The 19,595-nt window shown below is 36.5% G+C and overlaps 1 protein-coding gene across 3 annotated transcripts in view; it reads left to right on the forward strand.

Moving 5' to 3' along the window:
* The window catches only part of LOC150105819 (homeodomain-interacting protein kinase 2-like), a 325,632-nt gene that overhangs the window by 184,599 nt on the left and 121,438 nt on the right, over positions 1 to 19,595 (forward strand). For all 3 annotated transcript variants that reach the window (XM_090394360.1, XM_090394362.1, XM_090394361.1), the window contains exons 12-13: positions 3,238 to 3,422; positions 12,625 to 12,757. In XM_090394360.1, coding sequence (XP_090250486.1) covers positions 3,238 to 3,422; positions 12,625 to 12,757 — 318 coding nt within the window. The remainder of the gene's footprint in view (positions 1 to 3,237; positions 3,423 to 12,624; positions 12,758 to 19,595) is intronic.

The raw sequence follows: 19,595 nt of genomic DNA on the forward strand, positions 1-19,595 counted from the left end.
TCGTAATGAACTTCAATACCCCCCCCCCCCCTTCAGTACATGTGCTGTGAGATATGCCATTCAACTGCGTGCACATTAATAAAGAGCAGGTGTAAAGTCTGCGCCATTATATTTAGCTGTAGCAGTGGTGTTGACATTGGAAGAAAAGACAGTTATTGTTTTTATTTTTGTTTATTTTCATTCATATGGAGTTGGTAGAGTGAATGGTCCAAGCCTACAGCATGTTTGTGAGCAGTTTTTTCCATAAGCGTGCCTGCCCCAAGCAATAGTACCATCATTGCCTTAAACGAGAGGTTCTGATGTATTGGGAGTGTTCTGCTGTAATGCAAAGGCATGGGGAGACCATGAACTGTTAATATAAATGAGAATCATAGAAGTGTGCTGGAGCAAGGTGTTACAGTCTCCGAAATGCAGTCAACACCAAACAGTGGTAAAACTTGAGATCCCGAGGCAGTCACTACACAGTCAGATGGATCAGTGTTTAACAGTAATGAATTATGTTGCACGGGGGGGAATACTGTGCATGCATCTGGTCTATGAAGTTCTGTCCTTCCTCCATAATGTCTGGTTCTCGGACAAAGCACATTTCCATTTAAGCAGTTATATAAGCAGATGAACCTACAGGTTTTTTGAGACTTGACTTTGTTCAAGAGAAACCTCTTCACAGTGAGACAATCACTGCATGATGTGCAGTTTCTGGCCATAGCATATTTGGGCCCTACTTCATTGAAGAGGGTGATGTAACTGTGACCTTGAATAGCAGATACTACGTCGAGAACATGCTGGTTCCGTTCACCCAGGATTTGCATAGGATGTGTTGTGCAAAAAATATTCCCTTTCATGCATAGATATTCAAACAGGACAGAGCAACCTTTCACACATCATTGCTTCTAGAGCCTATTTATTGGAACACTTTCCTCGGAGACTCATCTCGAGGTTCACAGAATTGCAGTACCCTTCATGTTCTCCTGATCTCACATCACTTGATGCCTTCATTTGGGTTATGCTGAAGGAATGGGTATTCTACCAGACTTGCCTTCAAACCTTGATGAACTAAGGGATTACACAATATGTCAAGCAGATGTCTCAACCCTTGTTCTCCAAGATGACAGAGAACCTTTGCATGCACTATTAAAGATATTAAATCCAACATCATTTTAAAGTCAAATACAGAAACTATAAAAGTTTTGTGGGAATACACTGCCGCCATACTATGAGTTGCCCTAGCCAAACCTAATAGGAAAAGCACGAAAGTTAAAAGTGCCCATATATTGCCTTCTGTTGGTCCATTTTGGAAGGTTCCACTAGTCTGACAGCTGTTTCAAACTCATTGCTTTTCGTCAGAGACTAGGCAGAAACCTAAGAGAGCAAAAACTCTCGGTACTAGGGAAGTTGAAGCATCGGCGAGGTGTATTTTTCCGTAAGCGAACTCTCAGTCGGTGCATAAAGTATTTACTAAAATAAAGAGCCAAAGGCTTCATTTCGGCGATGCAAAATTATATAACTTAAGTGGATATTAAATCCAACATCATTTCAAAGCCGAATACAGAAACTATAAAAGTTTCATGCGAAAATTGACCAGAGAGCTTGTGGGAATACACCACTGCCATGCTACGAGTGTTTTTACTGAGAGTTTTTGCTTGCTTAGGTTTCTGCCTAGTCTCGAACGAAAACGGATGAGTTTGAAACAGCTGTCAGACTAGTGAAACCTATCAAAATGGACCAATAGAAGGCAATATATTCCCGCAAGCTCTCTGGTCAATTTGCATGCGAAACTTTTATAGTTTCTGTATTCAGCTTTGAAATGATGTTGGATTTAATATCCACTTAAGTTATATAATTTTGCATCGCCGAAATGAAGCCTTTGGCTCTTTCTTTTAGTAAAATTTGTTCATTTTGTTTATTACTGCTTTATTCAACCAAGATTCCACCAATAGTTGTTCATGTACATATCATCACTTGTAAATATATATTTCTTTGTTAATAAACCTATTTACTCCATACTATAAAATAAAAGTGAAGAAAATGCCTATGCAAGCAACAAGCCTTTGGGTGAAGTGCCACAAGAAAAGGGAGGGTTTTCCCAATTCATTGCATTTGTTATGATGCAGGTAACAGGAATTCTTCAGTGAGCCAAATACCAAATCTTTTTACTGATTTTTTTTTTAAGCCAGATACCTGAAAACATGCTGAATACCTGAGCAAAACCAAATATTCAGCTCATCCCTAATTCTAACATATAAACAAGTTTAAAAGACTACACAAATGGGCACACATTGCAAAAAAAAGTAAAACAGTCAACTTCTCATCATTCAAATCACATACTGTTTGAAGGTAATGTAGGGACAAACTAACTGCATTCTATGTTAAAATAAGAGATTGTTTGAAATTGCTGCTTAAGCAACTAAGGCTATAAGGCCCATTGTATTTAGTTGGTTTTCCATTTGCTGTTCTGCATGTTTTCCTGAAAAATGTTCAAGTTTTCCTTAAGAAAATCCCTTCAACTTCCATGAGGAATGGGTAAATAAATGAGTAGTAATAGATAATTACTACTCGTACTTTTGGACTTGAATGGTGTTTAAACGATGAGGCCTACAACATCTGTATTTTAGATTGTTCCTGTTCTATGTTAATTTTTCTGGTTTCTTAATTTTGAATCTGTGCTGACTGTGTAATACATATTATGATACCAAAAGAAAGTATTTATTTATAGGTTGATATTAAACATTTAGCATTACATAATATCTTCAAAAGTACTAGTAACTTAGCATCACTTGTACTTTTGACATGTATTGATAAATAAGTATCATAATTTCAAAAGCATTAACTATCTAAAACTATACAAACTTTTTGCAAGTCACTGTATAATTGTACTAGATATAATATGTAATGTGGTATCATTCCTTCACGATGTACATCAAAATATTTGTATGTTCTCTGTTATTGTAAAACCTACAACTGTCCTTAAATGCATTGGGTAGTAGTCAAGTATATATATCCAGTATAAATATAAATTTTGGTAATTTGTGGATTTCATGTTGTTTGCTGCCCCTGATGGACTTGTTCCAAGTTTAAGGTTGATAGTAATAATAACGATGTATGTGCTAATAGATATCAGCCAGATTGCATTTAACATGCAATATTTAATGAAATTTAATATGAGTAAACAGCTTAATTTCAGCTAGTTAATTTAGATAAATCTGAATGAATTGATTTAAAAGATTTATATTTTCTTAGGTAAATGTGCCAACTGATTTAGAGGGTGGTGAGCTACTTGCAGAAAAGGCTGATCGACATGAATTCATTGACCTTTTGAAAAGGATGCTCACATTTGATCAAGAGCAAAGAATTGCTCCAGGGGAAGCACTGAGCCATAATTTTGTTACATTGAATCATCTGGTGAATTATGCACATTGCAACAAGTATGTGTGCTGTTTATTTTCATTAATATTTTATTAATATTATAATTAACATTGATTAATATCAAAGCTGATTTTAACATTCAGAAATTGCTTAGGATATTAAGTGATTCTTACTACATTAACTTTTACTTTTAAAATATATTAAATACAGTGCCAAGTCACAAAACTGGTGGAAAATGTCCAGGAGGAATTCTTCAGTACATTTTAGCTATCAGACATCTGATACGTGTAAAGGCAGTTGTATAGATGATATTTGTAATGCTCAAATATAGAGGTATGAAAATTTTATTTGTGGCTTACACTGCATGGCCTGGTCAATAGGTCAAATACTAGTGATAATGGGACTCTTATATATCCCTATCTTGTGTGTGTGTGTGGGGGGGGGAGCTGAATGCGAGAATTATAGACCAGTTTCCCTGCTGAACCTAAGCATTTATTTGTGCATATGTGGGAAGAGGCTAAAATTCTGAAATTGAAATCTGGGAAAGAACAAGCTGGATTCAGGTCAAATAGGATTTGTCAAGATCACATTTTTACTTTATTAATTTATTATTAAGACATATTGCCAGCCTTATGGGCTGAGTGATAATGTATCCATTCTCAAACCAACAGACTGTTGGTTTGTTCCCCCCCCCCCGCCCTTAGGCAGGAATGCTCGTGAATGTCTTGAGGTGGTGAGTTTTGTTGTTGAATGTTAAATCACCACTAACTACTTAGGGTAGCCTTAAGTGGTGGTTTGAAAGAGTTTGGTCTCTATAGTAGGGTTTCTAGGTTATATAACCGTTAGCCTGCCCACCCATTGTACTACCATGTAACACAGTACTAATAGATTTATAGCCTATTGTTGGGTAAGTTTCATCTTGGGAGATCAGAATGAAATCTGCAAAAGGCATAAAATAAAGTACCAAGAAAAAAAAGTGTGCAGATGATATGATAAATGTTTATGATTCTACATCAATGTAAGCATTGATGTAGAATCATATGTAAGTCAAAGGTGCGTGCTATCCCACCTTTGCTATCATCCGTATAGATCAAAATGTGATGGAAAATCGCATCAAAGCTGATACCAAAATTAGAGATATTAAACAGCTCTTTACTTTGTGCAGATGATACTTCTAAATTCACTAAAGCCTTCATTATCCACTAACTAAATTGAATGATTGGTATAATAAATTTGGCAGGAAAATCAGTATAAACATGAAAACTATGAAAATAGGTAAAAACTTGGAAAGATAACTGCATTCTCGATGATTATTATTATACAGAATTGATCATTCAGTTGTACTTCAACTTCTTATCTATTGAAATCCCCAATTAGTTTTTGAGTCCTAAGACATTGAGGGAGATCCAAACTATCAACACAATATATATATCTTACCTCTCCTTGAAACAATTAACAGACCAAGTACTCACAACTTAAGCATCCCTGTGGTGCTTAAGTTGTGACCCTTAGGCACCCCCCACAACTGGGATGCTTAAGGGTCAAAGATATATAACTGAGAGGAGACTTCCACATAGCCTTTAAAGGAATGCAGAGAACCGACCAGGGCTTCTGACCTAATATCCAATCCTCACCTTCTCGTGGTGCACCCTGTTGGGTATCTACCTGGATACTGAACGAACGAGGATGGGCTGGCAATTTGGGATTTAGCCAACCAAATTGTATTTTTATTGGCTTAAACCAAAATACAAAATGATGGTACAACATCACAAAATTTCATGCCGGCTGGGGCGTCTCCTGGTTAAACTAGAGGCCCCCCCCATTGTTTTTGCCAGGGAACCAGGGTGAACAGCGAAAAGTCAGCTACTGGAACAAATCTGAAAATACACCCTAACTCAACATCACCAGAGTTAAAGATCTGTACTATCAACATAAGAAGCCTGAATGGCAAAGAAATGGAGCTAGCTGAGGAATTAGATAAGTACCAGATCGACATAATAGGGGTGACTGAAACAAAAAAGACAAAAACTGGTGAGATACTTCTGAGCAATAAATACAAAATGTTATATTCAGGCAATGACAATCAAGGAAAAGAAGTAGTAGCCATAGTATTTAACATAAAATACGAGGCTAATCTTCTTGAATGGCAGGCAGTCTCAAGTAGAGTGATGTGGGCAAATATGAGAATGGGGAACTGGACAATGAGACTTATTTGTGCCTATGGTCCCACAGAAGGTTCTACTAAGGTAGAAGTGGAGAAATTATTTGATGCTTTAGAGAAAGCAACTGACACAATGAAAAAGGAAAAGTTGACCCTTGTTGGGGATCTAAATAGCAGAGTAGGAAATGATTGTCAGACATACAAAAATATATTGGGAAAATTTGGAGAAAAGAGCAAAGCTAATAATAATGGCAAATACCTGTTGGATTTCTAGTCAGGACATGGACTGTTTATTACCAACACCATGTTTCAACACAAAAATGTGCACAAATTCACATGGAGAGAAGAGGCAATGAATGAGAAAAGTCTTACTGGCTATGTTATTGTCGACAGTGATATTTTCCCACTGGTGCAGGACACCAGAATGTACAGAAGATTTGAAATTGGAAGTGATCACCATTTAGTCTTGAGCAGGATAAAATTGAATTTCATATTGAAAAGAATAACATGTAAGAAAGTTTTAAAGCGAATAAAAGTTGAGCAGCTCTCAGATGTGAACTGTAGACTAAAATACACAAATATTATTCAAGAAAAAATGAAAGAGTTTGAGAACAGGAACCAAACCTTGGAGATTCAGTGGCAAGCCTTGAAGAAAACCCTGATTGATTCAGCCAGAGAGGCATGTGGCGAGGTTGTCTGCAAGGATAGAAAAATCAGAACTCCATGGTGGACACAGGAAGTTAAAGAGGCAGGAAGGAAAAGAATAAAGCATATCAAAAGTTCCTGGCAAATAAGTCAGCTTGTGCTCTTAGAGAATACAGAGACAAATGTAAAAAAGCTGAACACTGTGTAAAACTAGCTAAACAAAAGTCATGGGAGGACTTTGGCAAGAACATGGAAAATAAATATCAAGAAGGTGGTAAGATATTCTAGAGGTTGTTGAAGAAACTTTGGAATGGAGGAAAGAGTGCCATAAAAGGAGTTAGAGATGATAAGGGTGACATGAAAACGGGAGAAAAAGATATCCTTTCAGTATGGACTAATTACTTCGAAAAATTGCTAAATGAAACAAGAAGTGATAGCACAGTGGTAAAAAAACACTCAACAGTCAGGAATACATATCCATAGTTGAAGTAGAAAAAGCCATCAAAGGCTTGAAATGTGGAAAGGCAGCAGGAGTAGATGATATTCGACCAGAAATGTTGAGGTATGGTGGTATAAGAGTCTTACAGTGGCTGCACTGCATAGTTCAGAAAGCCTGGACAGAGGGACGAATTCCCGATGATTGGAGTAGAGCTCTAATAGTACCCATATATAAAAAGGGAAATAAAACTGAATGTGAGAATTACAGAAGTATTTCTCTGCTGAGTGTTCCTGGTAAGCAAGTATACTTGATAAACGGTTGAGAAGGAAAGCTTGGTGAAGAACAAGATGGATTCAGACCAAATAGAGGGAAAAGGATCAGATTTTCACTTTACTACAAATAGCTGAGAAATCATGGGAATATAACAAAGATCTGTATTTAAGTTTTGTAGAACTGGAAAATGCATACGACAAGGTTCCAACAGAGAAGCTATTCAAAATGCTACAGTTGTATGATGTCAATGGGTCATTATATCAAGCAATACTTAGTCTTTATTTGAGTTGTAAGTCAGCAGTTAGAATTGAAGGAAGTACAGGAAAATGGTTTAATGTTAAATCTGGTGTGAGACAAGGATGTACATTATCCCCTCTGTTATTCATTATTTATATGGATCACATTATGAAGGAAAGTGGTATTAAACATGATATCAAAATTGGCAGTGTTTCAGATCTTTGCTTTATGCAGATGGTGTTGTCGTCGTCATCATCATCATCAACCATATGTCCAATGCCCGTAGGTGTCTGCTGCCATCATGATACGATTCTTCCATTGCATTCTGTTTTGTGCAAGATGACTCAGTTTGTGTATAGAGTTTCCACACCATTTGACGATGTCATCGCCCCATTCTCTGTTTGGTCTTCCTCTTTTGTTCTTTCCTTCAATCATTCCAAACAGCAACATTTTTAATTTTCTCTCATCATTTATTCTACATATATGGTCAAATAAACATAGTTTCCATTTGATTATTTTCTGAATCAGGTTTTCTTTTGGTTGCATTCGTCTGTAGATTTCCTCATTGTTCACTTTCTGTATCCAGCTTATTCTCAAGATCTTTCTATATCACTTCCTCTCAAATGCCAATATCCTCCTTTCAGATTCTCTCAGGAGTACCCAGGCTCTTCCATATTTTGTCCATGGCTTTTAAAATAATTGTTGCTCTGGCTAATCTAATTTTTATCTCTATTTTTGGGGTCCTAGTCATGTGGCATCCAAGATATGTGAAGTGTTCCACATTTTCCAGTTGAAATCTGTCTATCGTAACTCTGTTCAGTAACTCCTGTTGTCCGAATATCATTGTTTTAGTTTTTTCAAAGTTGACATTTAGTCCATATCTTTTTCCTTCTGTGTATAGTGTTTGCAACGTCTGTTCCAGCCTTGCTGCATCTTCTTCAATCACGACGATGTCATCTGCAAAGCAGAGGTAGTTTATTCTCATGCCATTTATCGAAATGCCTCCACCTTCTTTAATCTTATCTGGTGTTCTTCCCAGATGTGTGATGAAGATGATTGGTGATATTGGGTCCCCTTGTCTTGTGCTTTGACTAGTGGTAAACCAATCTCCAGTCTCACCTGATTTTTGCTTGTGCTTGACTGTTTATATCTTTCAGCAGGCGGATCAATTTATTGTCCACACCATAGGATTCCAAGACAGTCAATATTATCAAATGCTTTTGGAAGTCCACGAAACAGCAATATATCTTTTTGTTGTTTCTTCGAGCTTTCTCTGCTATTAGTCTTAGTGGGAGTATTTGTTGCACTGTACTTCTATCTTGTTGAAATCCGGCTTGCTCATCCGGAAGATGTTACTCCATATGCTTCTTCAGGCGCTCTGTTAGTATTTTCATCAGCACTTTGCCAAGATGACTTATTAATGCAATAGTTCTGTAATTGGTGCTTTCTAAAGCACTGCCGTTCTTATGAAGAACAACCAAGACCGATTTTTTCCACTCTTCGGGAGCATACCCTGATCTTCATATTTCATTACATAGCTTATGTATTTCTTTTGCAACTGATTCTCCCCCATATTTTAGCATCTCGCCTATTATGTTGTCATTTCCAGGACTCTTGTTGTTCTTGAGATATTTTATAGCCTTATTCACCTCCTCTTCCAAGATGTCATTTTCAAAGATCTCTGCTGGTGGAGAGATTGCTTTTAGTTCTTCGATTATTTCTGTTGCAGTATCATTTAGTTGAATTTTATATAGTTCGCTGCACCATCTTGTCCATCTGTGTATGACTTGACCATTTTCATCTTTGACTGCTACTGATCTTGTTTGCCACTTTCTATTGACATTTCTTATAAGTTTGTAGACCTCTCGTTCTCCATGGTACTGTTCAATGTCTTTGCACTGGTCCTCCAACCATTTGGCTTTATCAGATCTTACTGCTTTCCTTACTTCATTGCATTTTTGATGGTATAACTCATCTGCTGCCTCTGAATTATCTTTTTTAAGTTTCAGTTCTCTTTTCTCCCTTACCAATTTTAGGGTTTCCTAAGTTATCGATTTCTTATTGATCTTTTCTCTTTCAGGAATCATGTCCTCTACTGCTTTTCTCACTTGGAGTCTTAAGCTTAGTTTTCAATATGTTCTGATATGCTGTTCTTAGCCTGTCTTCATTTAGTTTTGAGATGTCTCTAGCTTTTTGGATGTTATACTTCTAAATAAATCCTCTACAAATCTGCAAGATTCCCTGACTAAATTGAATAACTGTTGTAATAGATATGGTATGAAGGTCAGCGATAAAAAGACAAAGACAATGAAAATAGGCAGAATTGTTGAAAATGTCAACTGCATTGTGAACGGTGAACCTGTGGAACAAGTAAAACATTTCAGTTACTTAGGCATGATTTTTAGTGAAGATGGTAAATTAAATATGGAAATAGACAACAGAATCAACAAAGCTGGTATGGTAGGAAGTCAATTGAATAAATTCATATGGAATAAGAGAGAAATTAGTCGGAACACTAAATTAGCTGTATACAAGATAGTGTTCAACCCACTCTTAACTTATGGATCTGAGAGCTGGGTCAGAAGTAAAACACTTGACCAAAGACTAGAGACCTCAGATATGAGGGTCCTGAGAAAGATTAGGGGTGTGAACAGATGGCATCAATGGCAATATCATATTAAAAACGAGGATATTAGGAAAGAACTTGACATTGTCAACATTCAGGAATGCGTTAACAGAGCTAATCTCAGGTGGTATGGTCATTTAAACAGAATGGGCGAGGAAAGATTAGCAAAACAAGTGTTCTCCACCAGGTTGGCAGGAAAATGACCCAGAGGAAGACCAAGATATAGATGGAGATTGATACGGTACAAAGTGCCTTAGACGATAAATATAAGATCTGATAATGTTGGAGTCTTGACAAGTAACAGACTGATTTGGAGGAAAATTGTAGAGAGGAAGTTATTAATGATGTAAATTTTTCATGTAGTACTATCATATCCTGTACATTCCTTGAGGGTACATGGCAGGAATTTGATGATGATGATATACTCACAACTGACTCAGACAACCCATCCCATTCCTTCACCACTCTCTAAGTGAAAAAATCTAGTCCTCACACCCTTGCTAACCACACTCTTACACACCTTCCAGAGATGACCTCTTGTTTTATCACTTGTGCCAAGTGCTAAAACATTTCTCCTGCATCATGTTTCTATCATTCCTCCCCTTTTTCACTTATTAACCAACTTTTGCAATCCATAAACCATCAATCTATACTCATAGGAAGCATCCCACAGGCTACTCACCATCTTTGTCACTTGCTTCCGAATCCTCTCTACCACTTCCTCGTCCACAGGAAACCCAGGTTCCCCAGACCTGTGCACAGTAATTCAGATGTGGTCTTATCAAGGCTTTATAAGAGGAATGATAACTCCGTTATATCTGCTTGTATGTTCTTCAGTAACCAAGCAATCCTGTGAGCTACTCTGGCTACTTTAGCAATATGGCTCTAAACAAATCTTTCAACTACTACTACCCCCTCCCTCCAAATCCCTGTCTTCATCAGTTTCCTGGAGAACAGTTCCCTCAATGTATTACACAGCTTCTAATCTTTGTGTCCCAAAACGCATAACTTGGTACTTTTCCATTAAATTAACATCCATTATGTTTTGCTCATACTATCAGCCTGTTTATCATCCTGCAAGCTCTCTACATCACCTTGATGATATATTACCTTACTGAATTTTGCATTGTCTGCAAACAGCTGAATATCTCCTTTCAAATTATTTCTTATATCATTTATGTACAAATTAAACAGCAGTGGCCAAGCACATAGCCCTGTGGCATTGTGCTTAGATTCTGCTCCTCTACATACAACTTTTTGGTATCTGTCCATGAGCACCCTCATTGACAGATACCAAATTTATCAATATTACCAGTTTCATATCCATCCCCATTTGTTGCAATTTGTGTAACAGAGTTACATGTGGCATCTTGTTAAACACCTTTGCAAAATCCAGCGGTATCATTGTGTAGCCATTCCTTTTATCCAGCTCAGCTGTCACTCTATTATGAAAAGTTAGTAGATTACTAAGACATGACTGACTGACCCTTCACAGAGCTGTATTTTTCCTCATAGAGAAAATATCATATTCTTATCCACCCATTGCTGAATTCCCTTTTTGATCAACTTTTCCAGTACTTTTACCACTGCTTCTAAGATACCGATTGCTCGATAATTTGCTGCCACAGAGTTAAATCCTCCTTTATGCAAAGGAATTATTTTGCCCTCCTTCCACTCTTTTGGGACTTTGTCAGAGCTGAGACTTAAATTAAAAAGGCTAGTCAAAGGCATCACCAATCTCCTTCCCCCATACATTCTCTTAAAACATGAGCTAATATCACATCCAATCCTAGAGCTATATATGCATTCAGATTCTGCAGTATCCTAAGCACCTCTGTTCTCATATCACTGCCTGTCAACTCTTCCATAACAGTATCTTCACTTAGATGATATACCTTTGCAAAAGGTCACGGAACAATTTCATTTGCCTTTGTACTTCTCTACTGTCTGCACTCATTAAAGTTATCCTTCGATAGTCATTCTTCCTCTTACTTACTGCATAATTAAAAAAAATCTCTTTGGGATTTCCTTTTGCCTGCTTAGCTAACTTCTATTAATGTGATTTTGCCTTTCTTACTATGCTGGTCACCTTTCTTGTACTGTTCATGAGTTAGCTGGTCTCCTTTCTCCTTACATCAGAAATATATCAGAAAGCAGTTACCAATCCAATCCACATATCATATGGCATCCTGTCAAATGCCTTTGGGGAAAAAAAAAGAACAAAATCAGTATATGTCTTATCCCCATTCACTACTCTCTTGAGACTAGAAAGGTTAGTTAGTGTAAGGAGAATTAAAAGTAGGTTTGATTTTTTTTTTGTGCATGCGTGCGTGCGTGCGTGTGTGTGTGTGTGTGTGTCAGATTTCTGAAATTTGATGTTAAATAATTGGAAGGGATTGGGAGAAAGAAAGAAATCATCTCTTGAACCAGGGGTATTTCAAGTGCAATTTTTCATTGAAGGAGTTTTAATTTTTTGTAATTAACTCACAAGAATGAAATGTATAATGAAGCTTTAATATTCAGTTTCTTTAATATTTCATAGATTTAAAAATAACTAAGTTACCAACTATAATTCACCAATAAAATTAATGTTTTGATATTTCTCAAAATTGAAATGATAATTAATAGCATATTTTTATGAAATATATGGATTTGATCTGCAGACATCTGCATTATTATAGTGGACTTGTTCCTTCATTTGAGAAGGAGACACTCCTAGCATAATATAAGATTCTAATATATCTAAGTTTTTTTAGCATCAGGTTAGATTAAATTGCAATGTTTTCTGTTTCTCATTATGGATAAGAATTAAACTTTCATTACTGCTGTTTTCTTAATCACATTGAAAATCACTTAATCACTTTTTTTTTTCCCCCTTAGTGTGAAGTCTTCTGTTCAGATGATGGAAATCTGTCGTCCAAAAAGGCAGACTTTTGAGCAAAATAATAATTTGCCATCATCTAACAATATTGCAGTAACATTTAATAGTCAACTTGGCAATCTTCCAACTCAGGTAATTGTTTTTCTTGCCTAACTCTTTACAGTCTACTTAAAAAGCCATACTGCTGTGTCTTGAATCTTTTCTTAAGAAAGATGGAATTACACTGGCTAAGAAAATTGGCAGTATAAAGATTAGCTTTATTTTTAAATAAAACTTCAGTTTTATCAAGGACACTGTGACCTTCCATTTGTAATAGTTTTGCCATGCTTCTTAAAACATTCAGGAAGGTGCTGGGAAACTAAGAGACCTTCACTTCCATAGGAATCAATGTAATGCTGGATTCTGTTCAGAATTGCTAGTATTGTTGACAGTGTACCTCATTAGAATACAGTTAGGGTCATATACAAAATCATTTAATATATTTATGTATAAAAAAATAAACAAGTATCTACTATCAGGTTATTGACCTAATTGCTCTCACATTGGTGTTAGCTATGGTAATGGAGAAGATGAGCAGTGGTCAACTTCTTTAATGCCTGGGGAACTGTCAGTTTAATTAAAGAATTAGTGGGTGAATTCTCCAGGTCAAAATCAAAGTGAATCCTCTTGCTTATATCAGCCACCTTTGGATATGTACTATGGAAGAATTTAATATTGTTGCATTTGACTTTTCCATAGCATCTGATAGGATTTAGCATCAAAGGCTTCTTATCAAATTTACATCTGGTCTACTTTTCATCCTTCAAACGATGGGTTATGGTATCCGGTGCAAGACGCTTATGAGAGTTGCTTTATGAAAAATGTTGACTGCTATAGACAGTAGGATGGTGGCCATGGGAGTTGGAATCTGCTAAGGAGTTTGTAACAACTCACCTACTGAAGTAGCTAACCCTGAAAATGGATAGAGCTCCAGTGTTCAGCCCATACCTGGCTGCTACCAATCATAAGCTTGCTCTTATACTGCAAAGAATAGGAGGGTTGCAGCAACGTGTATGGAAGGTGCTAGGCGTAAGCCTGCTGTTGGTGCACATCTGGGTGATAGTAGCAAATAACTCAAGTGAGAATCATGAGGATTGGTAGACAAGGGTTCCATGTGAACAGCAGTTGAACATGGGTCCTAAGGGATAGGAGAAATCTGTTCCAACAAAGTATAGCATTGTGAGAAAAACGAGCTGGTTCCACCAGTAGACCAAAAGGAAATCAATTTATTATTCCAAGATATAGCCAAGTGCGGTCAGAGAAGTCAACAGGAGTCCTGGAGAGAGTTGTCTTTTCTTTGTAAGGGTTTAGCTCCTTGAAATCAGTTTGTCTGGAGATGGAGATGCTATTCCCGTAAAGCACTGTGCCTCCTGCAGTGTCTGGAGCACTCCTGTCAGCCCTTGAAAATCTGAGGGAGAGAGTGTGATTTTCATACCAGACCATACCTGTATCCACAGGTTTCTGAGGTGAGCAGTCTCTTATCGACAGAATAATGTATGTAAGGGAAGTTGGCAAAACAGATCCATAACCTCAAGAAAAGGATTGACTCTGAGGACTGGGCCAGTTAGGCTGGTGTCCGAAGCAGGTATGGTATAACACCTGTCTGGGTAGTGGCCCTTCGCATAATGCATAGCATTATACATGTCTGTAAGATATATGCATTGCATTATCAGATACTAAGGCAATTGATGTCAATCATCAGCCTCTTTATACAAGTAGTCCAGTTGTGAAGTGACTTCATGGCACTGCACTAGAACTGGGTAAAACTGTCCAGTGATGGAATGGTTGAGCATATCAGTTTAGGATGAGTTGAACACTCATCCTAAACTGATATTTGACCAAGCATGCAAATCTGCCTAACACACATAGCTCACTTATAAACTAACCTGCCCTATCCTACCACTTGTTGAGTATGCTCTAAATGGTAATCTATAACCTAAAGCAGCCCACTCTCACAACTTGTCATTGATGGAGCCATTGGATTCGTCCCTTCAAGACCATCAACCTAATCCAATGAGTCCACCATCACTGGAGCATCAGACAAGAAGGTTCCCGATAGTTGCTGTGCTGAGGCAGGGTGTAGTTTTTGTGGTACGCTGCCTCCTTGCAGGCCTAATGATGGCATTGCTTGAAAAGCGTTTCCCTATATTCAGTGCACAGGTGTGCACTGTGGGATGGAAAGTTCCCACATTTCTAATTAGCACTCAGCATTCTCTCTCTATGGGATGATCCTCTATAAAGAGAGGGTGTGTCAGACCTACCCTTCAGACATGAATTTTCAAACACAGGCTTATTCCAACTATCTGAACCAGAGCAATGTCCAGTATCATCCACTTCAATAAAAGTCATGTTTGCTCCTTCCAGTTACCTGTGATCTTGACTGATATTCTTTCATTTAAACGTTCACAACAGTGAGCAGGGATCACATGGCGGCAACACCTCTCAATGCTTTGTTCAGACAGTTCATCCGCCATGCATCACAGCTGAAGCCTTCCACGTGAAGGCACCAATGCTAGTCAACGCTCAACCGTTCTATAACTGGACTGTTTCACCCAGTCCTCAGAGCCAATCCTTTTCTCGAGGTTACACATCTGTCCTGCCGACTTTCCTTACCTACATTACTCTATCAACTGGAGACTGTTACTAAAATACTGTAGATTAGAGATAGATGCTGAAAATTTTTTCACTTGGTTATACTATAAATGAATACTATAACACCTGTCTGGGTAGTGGCCCTTCGCATAATGCATAGCATTATACATGTCTGTAAGATATATGCATTGCATTATCGGATACTAAGGCAATTGATGTGAATCATCAGCCTCTTTATACAAGTAGTCCAGTTGTGAAGTGACTTCATGGACAAACTTTGTTTGCTTACACCTGGATAAAGGATGAAACTAAGAATATAATTTTTTGGCATCTTTAATTTATAGTATAACCAAGTGGAAAAACTTTCAACATCTATCTCTAATCCAGAGTATTTTAGACATGAGACAACCTTGGTATCCCTTCTGACACTCTGACTGATGAGACTTCATTAAAGAAACTGGTCTGGGTAGTGTCCCTTCCCATGGGATTCTAAGGCAATTGATATGAAGTCATCAGCCTCTATATACAAGTAGCCCAGTCGTGAAGTGACTTCATGCTTGGATAAAGGATGAAACTAAGAATATAATTTAATTATATTCTTAGTTTAATTTAATTAAATTACAGATTTTATTTTATTTAATTAAAGATGCAAGAATATAATATAATTTCTTGCATCTTTAATTTATAGTATAACCAAGTGAAAAAACTTTCAAAAAAAAGAATTTTTCTTTATTTTTTGATGAATTTAAACATAACTACAGTAGATATTTAAATAAAGACTAATAAGTCTTTATTTAAATATCTAGATTAAATAAAGAATAATGGAACACTTGTGTTAGAATTTTAAAGTTTTCCCTCAAGTAATAAGGGCATCTTCAGTATGAATTTAAAATTAAACAAGGCACAAGTAACATAACGAAAACTTAAAAATGGAAACATGTCAGATGCATATGAATAAAATGGCATAGTTCAAACTGTTTTGTAAAGGCTTAATAAAATTTTTTTTAATTTGTTTTCCCATAAAGTTTTCCCACAATTTCCCATAAAGGGCATAACTTCATACTCAGCCTATGCTGAAGCATGCATCAAATACTTCAAAATCCAACTTCTCAAAGACCAATAGCAGAAAATTCACTTGTTGTCTAAATGGAAGCCATGCCTTTTGATCCCTTGCAAAATGCATCAGATGCAACTTCCACCTCTCTCATCCAGATGGCATCACTGTTACAGTGGTATCTGCTGAGCGCTGCTGTATTCTTATTTTAAAATTTCTTTCAGTTGTTTCTGCCTTTTCAATTCTACCATATGTTAATATTTATAATGACGTTGCTGCATTCAGTATCATTGTGTTGGTTTGCTATGAAACAGTTTCTCTCTTTATATAGGTCTTAGCTTTTTTTCTTTTGAGAAAGGCCTGTTCTTTTCCCTATTCAATGATGTGCTGTTTTACTGCTTGTTTGAATTTTGACTACATGTCTTAGTTCCAGGTAATATTATTCTGGTTTGAACAGAGGGTGTGAAAAGATCAGTTGGAAATTTAGTGCAAGTCTCTGAAGTCTGGAACTGATCTGTACTTATTTCATGCAGTGGAATGTAAGTAGAACTGGGTTATAATCTGACAAGGTGATGTCAGGATGTTTTATCTGAATTACCCTATTTATTAGGAAATAAGATATATAAATTTGATTAAGATGGGTACCAATACCCAGATTCATGAAAGTGTAAGTAAGCTTGAAGATTAGGATTGTGAATCTTCCATATGTCTGCTGGCTAAACATTGTCAAGACATATATTTTTAACTGTGCATATCCTACTTTTCCACTTCTGGGGTGTCCTTCTGTTTTGTCTAATGTGGATTTTCAATACAGTTTCAATCTGGAACTGTATCCCAATGCTGGCCTAGTTGGCAGAGTGGTTATCATACCTGCTCTCCAACTAACAGGCTGCGAGTTCGAATCTCACTTTTGCATTGATGTTTGTGTTTGTCTCTTCTTTAAGTATCCTTTCTACAACTTTTCTTAAACTCTTTAAGTATGCTATTATAAATCTTATCTGAAACTGTCAGTAGGGATAGTTCTTTCTCTCATTCAGTTTTATTTCCTTTTTTATAGATGGGAACTATGAGAGCTCTACTCCAATCATCTATAATTTAACCTTCTCACCATGGCTTTTGAATTGTGCAGTAACCACTGTAAAACCACTTATCCTTTCATATTTGAGCATTTTCAGTTACCTATTCACATTTCAGGTTTTTGATGGCCTTTCTGCCTCACATATTGATGAGCACTCCTGATTGCACTCCTTGAATATTTTCTACCAGTGTTCAGTCATTGCTTCATTTAATAATTTTTCGAAGTGGTTACTCAAGACATTTACAAGACAATGTCTTTATCTTCAGTTTTCATGTCACCTTTCACAGTACTCTTTTCTCCTCTTAAGCCTTTTCATTAGCTTCAGAGCATTTTGTCACCTTCCTGATATTTATCTCCTGTATTCTTACTCAAGTCTTCCCATGACGTTTGTTTTAAGTACTTTTACACACAGCTTTGCTTTTTTTTCCCCCTCTGTATTCTCTCAGAGAATATGTTCACTTACTTTTGATAGGCTTTCTTTTTTTCCATGACTACTCTTTACCTGGAGTTCTGAATTTCCTGAAATTTTTCAAATCTCTGTTATACTCTTGTGTAAAAAACAGGCATCAAGACTTTGCTAACGATGACAGTATTTTTTGTATTTTCTCTCTCTCTGTGTAAATTGCAAATATTTGTGTTGGAACATGGTGGTAGTAATGATTTCTCCGTGTTGACAACATAAATCCAGCACTTAACTATTATTATTATTATTAGCTTTTCTCTTTTCTCCAAATTTTCCTAACATTTCACCATGTTTGGTGTTCATTTCTTACTCTGCTGTTTAGATCACCAACAATAACCTTTTTCAACTGCCTTTAATGACTAAAAAAATTCCTCTACTTCTTCCTTGGTGGAACTTTCTGTTGAACTAGGCACAAAATGTCTCATTGTTCAATTCCTCATTTTGAAGTTTCCTCACATACCTCTACTTGATATTATCTATCATGAATTTGAGATTATTTTCATGTTTAGTGTTGAATATTGTATTTATTTCTCTGATCATGATTGCCTAATTATATAACATCTTGTGAACTATTTAGAAGAACTTCACTGTTTTTGTCTTCTTTGTTTCAGTAATACTGTTTGTCAGTGTGGTACCTAATTCTTTTGTAAGTTCCTCTTTTCTATTGATTCTTCTTATGTTGATGGTGCCCATTCTGAAGTCTGCTGATGTTGAGATTGAATGCATTCCCCATGGCTGATTTTTCACTGCTCATGTTGGTTCCCTAATTTAGCTAGGTGACACTCCACCTAGCTAAATATATTTAACTAGGTGGAGTGTCACCTAGTTAAATATCTTTAACTAGGTGACACTAGTTAAAGATATTTAACTAGTGTCACCTAGTTAAATAGTGACTATTTAACTAGGTGACAGCAAGATAAATAGTCAGCATGACTATTTAAGTCATGCTGACTATTATGCGAGCATGGAATTATGTCATATCTTTTGGTTTAAGCCAGTATAGAATACACTTTCAGCCCATCCATATTCATTAAGTATCCAGTTAAGATATCTGCTAATAGGTCACATCATTAGAAGGTGAAAACTGGACATTAGCTTCTTTTGCCTTTCATTCTTCCTGTATCAGTAAAAACTCATCATTATTAATACTCTTCACTACTTGTTGCAATTGATCATAAAATTATTCTGCTTCTTCATGTTCTTATGTGAACCAGCATGGTTGAAAGTGGGATTTGGACTCCTATGGCATGGATGTTTTAGAAAAGTCTCAGATCCTAGTTGAATTTCATTAATGGTAAGCCACCATTCTAATTATTTGGCTTTAAATAGCATTTGGTCTCCAGAGTAAGAATTTTGAAGACCAAAATATTGTAATCAGAATATTGTGTTTTTTGTGTGCACATTCAGTGTAATATGTAATTTTTTTCTGGGTTGTAAAGTAATTATACTTTACAAGACATTATCTTATTTGCATATGCCAACAAAAGTTTGTAGGTGAAATATTTTCTCCTGAGCACTGAGTGTATGAAGATGAGTTGAATTCCCATTAAAGTGCCCTTTGTTTCCCACAATGTACTGCTTTAATCCTTCAAGGAATATCTATAATGCCATACGTTACAGTGACAATCTAATTTCAATCTTTACTGAGATCTCATCAGCAGGAGCAAGGGCCATGGAGATATTAAGAGCTCTTATGATGGGAAAGTCACATTTCTTCTTTAGTGTAATGTTGCATTACTATATT

Source organism: Typopeltis vanoorti, chromosome 6 (genome assembly GCF_054136105.1).
Source record: "Typopeltis vanoorti isolate ZY-2024b chromosome 6, IOZ_Tvanoo_1.0, whole genome shotgun sequence".
Taxonomy (NCBI): Eukaryota; Metazoa; Arthropoda; class Arachnida; order Uropygi; family Thelyphonidae; genus Typopeltis; species Typopeltis vanoorti.